The sequence below is a fragment of the Tinamus guttatus genome, unplaced genomic scaffold (assembly GCF_059628265.1).
Source record: "Tinamus guttatus ecotype Peru unplaced genomic scaffold, ASM5962826v1 Tinamus_guttatus_pri_ptg000171l, whole genome shotgun sequence".
Classification (NCBI taxonomy): Eukaryota; Metazoa; Chordata; class Aves; order Tinamiformes; family Tinamidae; genus Tinamus; species Tinamus guttatus.
In genome coordinates, this window is record NW_028288705.1 from 85,541 (window position 1) to 95,349 (window position 9,809).

At 44.3% G+C, this 9,809-nt stretch overlaps 1 protein-coding gene across 1 annotated transcript; it reads right to left on the reverse strand.

Moving 5' to 3' along the window:
* Positions 1-497: 497 nt before the first annotated feature.
* AVPR1A (arginine vasopressin receptor 1A) lies at positions 498-3,221 on the reverse strand. The gene is made up of 2 exons (XM_010226238.2): positions 2,228-3,221; positions 498-791 (listed from the first exon to the last, which is right to left on the reverse strand). The coding sequence occupies exons 1-2, from the start codon at positions 3,219-3,221 to the stop codon at positions 508-510; spliced, it is 1,278 nt and encodes a 425-aa protein (XP_010224540.2). The 3' UTR covers positions 498-507.
* Between the last annotated feature and the right edge of the window lie 6,588 nt (positions 3,222-9,809).

The window sequence follows — 9,809 nt, forward strand, 5'->3', positions numbered from 1 at the left end:
TCAGCCTACCTAACCATGTACCTTGTCTGCTCAGACTGGAATTTCTCCCAGCTCTTTTTTCTTCAAGATCAGTTTGTGATCTTTGTATCATCTTCTTTCCCTGTGACTTCAGTTGTCATTCTTGAGAAATTTTAGGCATTAACATTAGAGAGTGGAGTTACCTCAATATACACTGATTCCACTCTTTTTCCTGCTTTGAACAACAAGCAAACAATGTGTTATTTTATAAACATAAAGCAAAATGAATAATATACTCTATTTAGAAAAATATTAGTTTTATTGTTGTCACTCCTCCTGACCAGTTGCCCAAGTCTCATATGCCTTTCGTAAAGTAGTTTACACACTGCATAATATCTTATTTAGCAATAGAGTACATTATGTTTTATGGCTGTCTTACTAATTCCTTTTTACCAAGGGATTGTGCCTCTGACCAACTTAAAGTGCTTCGCCACCATCATCCTCAGTGCTGCTACTGGACTCCAAGGCCTCTGTGCTCCGGTGCTTGTCTCAGGTTGGGATGGGGATGAAGCTGGTAGACTTGGAGTGAGGCAGCTCCCCCCAGGTGTTCAAGCTATGGGTTGGGCTTCTGTTGTTGGTAAAAGAAGTCTGTCGTCTACTGTTGCTGTTAGAATCATCTTTATTCAACGTTTGCTTTATTTTTTGACAGCAGGGGAAGCTCTGTATGCAGTCTTGCAGGAGATGCCCACTAAAGAACATGTAGATCCAGGGGTTACAGCAACTGTTCAGACTGGCCAGTAGAGCAGTGACTGTCGTTGCAGTATTTTCGGAATCTGCAGGTGGGGGAAAATAAAAACAGTTTAACCCTCAAAAGAACATTCTCAATATTCAGTCAATTGCTTCGTTAACCACTTTTTTCAGTTACTGAATAATTCTATTTTTAAGCTATCTATTTGAGTAATGACACTTAAAAATGAATAGTATGGACATAGTCAGAAAAGTCCTCATTGAGTCCTGAAGTTCTGAAATCCAGAAAAGTCCTGAAGCTGCCACTGAAATTAATAGGAATTTGTCTGAACAGACTTTAAAAACCTGAGGCAGGGGAAGTTATGGGGCGATTCATTACAGCATGAAGGCACCAAATAACTTTTCTATTTATGTTTATCCATGTACTGAACAGATTTTATTCAGACTTCTGCTTTAAAAATATTTATATTGGAAGACAATAGCAAAAAGCCCATCGGTTTCAATAAGAATAGAATCTAGCTGTATGCATTTTTGTGTCGAAAAAATGCTGAAGACTACTCGAATTGCTATATTTTGAATCAAATCCATATTGCAGAGATTGAACAAATTCCCCTTAAAGCATAAATGGAAATTAGTATTCGGTCACTGAACGGTTGTGGTCTTGTACATTCATTTATTAGTTTAAGTATTTATTTAGCCTGATAAATTATAAATGACCTATCAAAAATACTGATAATCCACAGAGATATGATTGCTGTGTTCTGCAGTTCCATAAGATTTAAACAATGTCTTCAAAATGCTCATCTTTCTCAAGACATTTTGACTTCTTTTAACACTTCTGAAGTAAAAGATACTTTATTTACCTAGAATAAGCCTTTATTTCTCTGCCCATGCCTCCACTCTGGGCTTAACTTTTAGTCCCTTCAGTCTCTTTGGTATTAGTCCCTTTAGTACCATGGGCAATTGATGCTCTCACTCCAGTAAATGATAACCCAGGGATATTAAAAAAATAAATAACAGGAAATCGTGACTTCCATTTGTTTTGTATTTTTTTCGTTATAAGGAAACAAGGTGTATGTTAGGATGTCACCTGTCATTCCACATGCAGTGACTTTTAAACTCAGTAATTATTTTCAGCCGAATTTGACAGAGGGACAGCTAGCCTGAAGATATTCCCCTGCCAGTGCTTGGTGGGAAGTGCTGGCTGATGAGAGGTGAGATACTCAGAGCCGGGTGCCATGCTGCCTGGAAGGGATCAGGCTGTGCTCAGCCACGTTACCGGACAGCAGAGAACCCCCACGCAAGGCATTTACAGGGCAGCAGACATAATAAATGCCACTGCTCACACATATAGTCACTTGTGACATATGTGCAGCCGCTGGGGCTGCCCGTGTCTGTCCAACGACGTTCCTTTGAGTGCAGGAACCAAAACCCTGAATGCTCCATGGTGCCCATTGCAGTGACGTGAAGGATTCTGCCCCCTCTCTCTCCCTGCCCCAGCCCAAAGTGACCCGGCACCTACCGACCCAGGGGAAGTGCTGGTCCCAGACCGACCACATCTGGATGGTGAAGAAGGGCGCCCAGCACACGACGTACGCCGAGACGATGACAAAGGTCATCTTGACGGTGCGGATCTTGGCGCGGGAGATGATCTTGATGCTGCTGACGCAGGGGGCGAGCAGCAGCCCCTGGCGCGGGCCGCTGCCCGCCTCCCGCCGCCCGCTCGCGGGCACCGACCCCTCGCCGGCGCGCGCCTTGCCGCGGGCGTTGCGCCAGATGTGGTAGCAGATGAAGCCGTAGCAGGTGACGAGGATGAGCACGGGCGCCACGAAGATGCCGCCCGTGATCCAGGTGACATAGGCGCGGGGCCCCCAGGGCATGATGAAGTGCGCCCAGCAGTCGTAGACCTGCGAGCCGCGCTCCACCTCGCTCAGGGAGAAGATGAAGTACTGCGGCGTGCTGAGCAGCAGGCTGAGCGCCCAGGCGGCCGCGATCATGCCGTGGGAGCGCTTGGTGGGCTGCTGCAGCGTCTTCAGCGGGTGGCACACGGCGATGTAGCGGTCAGCCGTCATGGCCACCAGCATGTAGGCGGAGGCGAACATGCCGAAGACCTGCAGGTGCTTCACGACGCGGCAGAGCCCGTCGGGGCCGTGGAAGCGGTGCGTCACCTCCCAGCAGAGCTGCGGCAGCACCTGGAAGAAGGCCACCACCAGGTCGGCCAGGCTGAGGTGGCGGATGAAGAGGTGCATGCGCGACGCCTTGCGCGGCGTGCGCCGCAGCGCCAGCAGCACGCTGCCGTTGCCCAGCACGGCCACGGCGAAGGTGACGGCCAGCACGGCGATCTCCAGCTTGGCCAGCTCCTCGTCCCGCCCGAACGGGTCCCAGCCGCCCGCGCTGCCGTTGGGAGAGCCCGACCAAGCCTCGGGGCTCGGGCTGCTGCCGCCCTCGGCCGCCCGCCCCTGGCTGCTGTTCCAGGGCGGGGGCGCCGGGCGCGCGGCGCCGGAGCCGAGGCGCATGGAGGGCGCTGGCCCCGCGGCGGGGCGGGCCCGGCCCGGCCCGGCCCGGCCCCTCGCACGCCCGCCCGCTCCCCGCCGCTGCGGCGCCGGCAGCGCGAGGCGCCCGCGCGGCCGCCTTTATGGGCGCCGCGGGCGGCGAGGCGGGAGCCGCCGCGTGAGCGGCCGCCCCGCGCCTGACGCCGGGGCCCTCCCGCCGCGGGAGCCCCCGCCTCAAGGCCCGCTCCTCCCCGCCCCGCGGGACGGGCAGGGGAGCGCGGCGGCCTCGCTGCGCGGCGCCTTGTGTCCCGGGAGCCGCCTGGCCGCGCGGGGATGGCGGCGGTGCCGTGGCGCCGCGGGGCGGCTTCCCAGCCTGTATCCGTGCTGGAAGTGTTGGATATGGGGGGGTGTCCTGCAAGCGCGGGGCAGCGGGGAGTTGGAAAGCAGTCATCTGAACCTGCTGTTTTCAATCGTGACAGGGTTTCATCCTAAAAAGCATCTGGACATGAGCAGTAAAAGTCCCGTTTCTGCAAGTGCCGGCTAAATCGCTTCATTTCCTAGAGCTGCTCTAGCAGGGGGCAGGGGGGGCAGTTAAGTCTCTGCTTTAAAGGTGCTTGAGCTCAGGGGTTTTCATTTTGTCACAGGGAAGTTCATGCAAGTTGTGGTCCCATTGCAATGAGTCCAGAAACTGAAACCAGAATTCAATTGTTTGATTAGAAACTATTTCTTACACTCACTCCCAAAAAAAAAAAAAAAAAAAAAAAAAAAACTTCTTTTTGGTATTGCTTCTACTTTGTTTTAAATGAAGGTGCCTGAATCTGCTCACTTGTGATTGCAATAGAATTTAATTACAATGAAGACGTTAGTTTATTTTTCAGTGTCCTCATGGAGGGCAGGAGAAAGAGCAAAGAGTTAAAATGAATGCCTTTCACTAGAAAGATGTTTCCAAAAGTTTGACTTCCAGAGGATTCTTCCAGCTGTAAATGCAAAGGGATGATGCATTTTTGAACATGCTAGAACCGTGATAGACTTTATTCCTGGTCTTTTGCCTTTTGGGGAGACTTTTGAAGCTACATGGGGTATGTACTGCCACGCCAGCATTCTCCTAGAGAGCATTCTCCTAGAGCATGGTGGTGCTCTAGGAGAACAGCTGCTCCACTGCTGTGCATAATTGTTACGGGTTTTGTCCGTAATAAATCTGCAAAAATAGTAAGACCTGGAATACAGACAAAAATGTGGTTATCTTACATTTCTAGTAAACTTACTTCTTAAAAGATGTCTATTTTTTGGAATCGTTTAGTGTCTTATTCCCATCTTACATTGTGAACATTACTGAAAGTATCAGTAAGAATTCTGTCTGAAACCTTATGGAAAATACTTTCAAAGGTTTCAAATTGAAGGCTGAGTCAAACTTACATTCACAGTGCACGCACGCAGCATCCCAGCTTCTCAAAGCAGATCCATAGCATTACCTTGGCTGTGCTTTGTATTAGAGCTAGGAAACATTACCAACCATGAAACATTAATGTCTGTGCTTAGAGGTTTGAGGGAAACCAAACCATATATTGCAAATCTCATAATATCACACCACTGCTAAGGATCCTTCAACCCTAAATGTAATATCCTGCCGTTAGATGACGGTTCTTCCTTGCTTGTGTCCCCAGTTGTGCTCTACAGGAGCTGAATGCTGCATACAGGAATGCTCTTACTTGGGAAAATGGTCTAAACCCTCTGCCCTGCAAACCATATAGGCATCATAAATCTCTATGCATTATTAGGCATGCCAGTCCAGTAATAGAAGAGGTGAAGACTTCAGCTATGAGAAAGATATGGTTGCAACAGCCTGTAGCAAGATCAGGGTCATCTGCTCTATTTTAGAGTATTTACTTTGTCAATCCCACATCTTCTCAGATACAGCTTTCTTGACTCAGTGACTCCGAATGGTGTTTGGAAGCATGTCAGAGCAGAGGGCTGGAAAGTTGCCTCAGCTTCCTTGCGGATGGCACCACTGAGTGATTATGCACAACATTAAGCCTGAAACTCATACTGATTTTTGCTGCATTGTCCTCTACTAGACAGTAGTAAGTTAGGGCTAATCTTTGTCCCTATTTGTGTGACCCAAAGCTAGCCAGTAATAGTAGTTTTAGAGATATGCAAAGTAGCTTAGTAATCTTAAAAATATATCTAATCAGCCATTGCATCTTTTCCTTTTTCAGTACCTGAGGTAATCCACTGAAAGGTTTTATTTGTATCAAGTACCACAAAAAACATACATCCCCCTGCTTAAGATATTTAGTAAATTTAGAGCTCTTGAGATTTCTTTCCTAATTAACTTAGTTAGGATCTAGATTGGTTTTATTTAGTTAATTCTCTCAGCATGAATATGTAGATAGGGGAAAACCTTGAATAAAATGCTGTATAGCTTTCTGTTTTCCAGGCAGGTGTGCTTTATCAAGCTGAAGAAAGGTAATGCTCTCCTATCTGATCAGATATGAAGACGCTTCCCACAATATCAAGAGCAATGTGGGAAAAATAAGTTAAAGAAAACTTGTAGAATGCCCTTCCGAACAGGAAAAAATGTCACTGGGAAGACTGCTGCAGAAAATGAGCATCTTAGCCCAGCGATTCACCTGAGGCTCAGCTTGAAACTGAAGTCTGAGAAAGGAAAATAGAGGCTGCTCTTTCAAGAGGTCTCTGTTTATCCTCTGTAGGCATGCAGCTTTCTATAAAAATGTCTAAATATGTCATACAGGTTTCTATAAAATACTCCAAGGTTGCCAGATACCATTTTATATGTTGAATTATTTGATGGCTGAATGGCTGATATAAAGTGCACAAAAATCTAAATGGCACTTGAGTTGCTTCGTTGCCAAATGCAATTATTTCTGTTTATACAGTGTTGTGGGGGTGTTATTTCTTTCCCTTCAGACAGTCTTAATCTCTTCCTTTAGGCATAATAAATTGCCTTAAGCTAGCTAAAATTTCAGGATCTTTGATCCTTGGAAATAGGTGGTGATTTGTATTTACCAAAAAGCGAGTAAAAACGCAATATAAGCAAAAAAAAGAAGGTCAAGCTTCTCTACCAAATAAACTCCCCATGCAGGATCAGGGTTAAAGCGGAAGAACTGCAAAGAAAAACAAATCTGTTTGTTTGTACAGACTTGAAAATCTTGTTAAATAGCATCTAAACCATCTCCATAGACACAAACAGTTGTTTGCTGCAAGGTGTCCATGTTCAAAGTATCTGTACAGCTCCTTTACATCCTTTACAAGTTGAGGAATAGCAGGGTGGCAAGCAGACATCCTGCCCGTACACCATCCAAAGCAGGGAAATCTCTCATGAAGGCACACAGGATGTGTGTAATAAGCTGCAGAGCTCTCCTAGGTTTCTGCAGAGAAACTGAAATACGGAAAAGGAATTTGCCCTTGGTGCCTCCAACATTAAGTGGCTACTCAGCAGGAGTTTTGGGCATTTGGGACTTAAAGCAGCCTTAGGAAAAAAAAAAAAAAAAAAAAAAAAAAAAGGTATGTTTACAACCTTTAGAGACCTAGCTTTCTGATTACCAGAAAAAAAACAAGCGTGGAGATTCATCCCGAAAACACCTTCAGAACTGAACAGTAGCCAGAATTCAGAGTCCTGAGAAGTTTCTTGGCAAACATTTAGAATACAACACTGATAATAAGTAAGGCTGCTGACAAGCTCCTACTCTGGAAAACACAGATTTAGGAACCCCATCTCAGGCAGGTCTTCAAACAACCAATACTGAATGGTTGGCCCTCATGATACAGTTTGCAAAGTGCAGTTCCTTGGCTGAAAATGTCTGAAAATGGCTAGGAAACACAAAACCTTAGGATTATGTGCAAATTTCCCTTTCGTGAACTGAATTTCCCTATGAACTGAAACCACATACAGTTTCAGATTCTAATATTTTGACATGTTCAAAATTGTGTCTGACTGTCCCTGTCATACTGTTTTTCTCTCTTTCCATAAAGGAGAGCAGCCTCTACAGTTAAGCTATTGCTAGAAGCAGCAGTGAATTGCCCTCTCTTTGCCTCTATTAACGTTTTGCTGACCTGGCTGATAGCAATCAGTATCTTAAGGAGTCAGGGAGTTCAAACATTTCCTTGCAGAAATGTGAATATAGAAGCTTCCCAGCTTGTCTGGATTTCTATAGCAGCAAAGGAATTGCTTCTTTTGATGCCCAGTAGGCCACTGCATGTTCACAACCAGGTGGAAAGAATGTACCAAGAAACCACAGTGAAAGTCTTGCCTTTCCCCATACTGTCACATTGTTCAGGCCAGCAGCAGGCCCAGGCGCTACAGATTCTACCTGGGGCGAGCAATCATTTAATCTGAAGGATTAAAATCATAGGGGCATAAATCCACTGACTCGTTTTATGCTGTCACTAAAAGAAAAGGAAAAATGAAAACTGAACTTGATTTCCTGGTGCTGCCTAAAAATCTGTGCTGCAAAATGATACAATCTCAATCTTTCCAAACCTGAAAGTGAATATACATTTTATACTTTTACAGATACTGCTTTAGTGTTTTTGCTTGAAGCACAAAATCTCTTACAGCTTTATCTCTCAGCTGTTTTATTTCAGAGAAGTTAAAGATGCTCACTGATGTTCTTTTGTATGCCTCCAGTCAGTTTTTAAATTACTCCTATCAACAGTATTTTGTATGTAACAACATGCACTTCGGATCCCCAGCAGGTCTGATAACTGGTCTTGTCTGTAACCTAGTGTTTATATCACTGTTTTAACACTTATCTTATTCTTCCTTATGCCTTTTACAAACATGATTTCATCCAGGGGCTATAAATAGTGACTTTTCGTGTTCTCTCTTGATTAGCATACACTAAGACAAGCTAAAGGAAAATATTTTACGAAGGTTGAGTGAGAAGAGTAAGCAGTAAAAATGCAGTGAAATGAATGCTCAGGGTTATTAATACAATTTCATCTTGGAAAACAGTTGACATAGTGAAATGTTATAAAATATAAGTGCTAGTGAAAATTCTTTTTGGGCATTTAAAGTGAGAAGCACAACCTATACCCAACAGAATTTTTCAGAAGGGTTTGACTGCAGTTAATGATGACACTATCAACTGATTCCAGGGAATGGTCCAAAATATTTATGTAAAAGCTAGTCATTGTACAAAATAGCTGCATTTATCTCAGAACTGTGCCAAGAATCGAAGGTTTACTGCATTTGAGAATATGCTGGCAGAGTGTTACTGCTTCATAATTCTAATTGAAAAACGGAAGCACTTAGCATTTATGGAATAAATGGATAATGCTTCTAATTATGACAAAACATATTTTAGTAGCTATCTTTAGGAAACGCATTCTGAGGAGAACCATTTTAAAATTAATTGTTCTTGAAACTGATTTCATCAGTATTTTTGTGGGGATTATTTCGGAGAGTTTGCCCTACAGGATATTACTGATCACTGTACAATTCTAATGTGCTAACATAAAGAAAACACCACACAGATAATCTGTACTGAAAATATTGTGGCAGCTGCATTACCACAGGCTTGGTAGTTCAGGGTGCTAGTATGAGAGTCATTTTATCTCAGCATTACTGAGAAACAGAATCCAGTCTTTTTAACAAAGCTGAAGAGGTCCCACTACCATTAAGTCTTATGAATGCCTGTGGGAAATTCATTATTCCAGTTTCTACAGGGCTACTTACGGTCCTCTACAGTGTAAAGCACAGTCCTCTCTGGAACAGAGCTAGTTAAAAATGTTTTGGTCAAAATGTTTTTTCCTTAGAATACCATTTTGTGAAAACTTCGGTTTCTATGACAGTCTGTATAGTGGTTTTGGAAGGAACTTTTTCTTCATTCCAATTTGTATTGCTGGTCAAAATTTCAAGGCAGAAGGCAGGGAGATGGAAAGAGACACTGATGTTCCCCATGGGTAATTCTTGATTTTGTCCAGATTGTTGGCTGGAATGTTTGAAGCTACTTTATTGGCACGGTGCTCCGCATCTCTGACAGAGGGAAGCCTGAGGGAAAACCAAGATGCACAAGCCAACAGGGACAGCAGAGCTTTCACTTGATGTTACACAGGTTTTGCTCATGATGATCATTGTGCCCCACACAATGTAATAACAATCCCAAGAAGTAGCGCTCTAAAAAAAGGAGTCCAAACCATGACTGTCACAGCACTACACAAAATTTTGATAATTGCATGAAGTGGCAAATACTGTTTCAAAACCTCTTCTCCCCTATCCAAAGACAAAAACGAACAAACAGTCAAAAAGTCCCACATGTTCTACAACATCTGCTCTGCAGATCGTGTCATGTCTCAGCCATTATAGTCCCTGTAGCTCTGTGATAAATTCCTTGAAAGGATGAAATCTGGCAAGGCAGAGTTTATACAGGGTGTATTTCATATGCCTTAACTCACAGGATTAGTACCACGGAAGTTTTCCACCCTAACATGAGCTGCAACAACAACAAAAAAAATGCAACAACAACAAAAGTGGCAAAGCAAGTGGCACAGGCTCTCCTCTGTGCCATCTGGGAAAAAAAGAGTGGCACTGGGAAAGGGAGATGAAGATCATCTAAAACAGAAAGAAAATGAAAATATGGCAGGAAGATA

Coding starts and splice junctions, on each gene's coding strand:
- AVPR1A (XM_010226238.2), bottom strand. CDS start 3,221: ATGCGCCTCGGCTCCGGCGCCGCGCGCCCGGCGCCCCCGCCCTGGAAC. Junction 792..2,227: donor CCAGCACTTCCCCTGGGTCG/GTAGGTGCCGGG, acceptor CCCCACCTGCAG/ATTCCGAAAATACTGCAACG.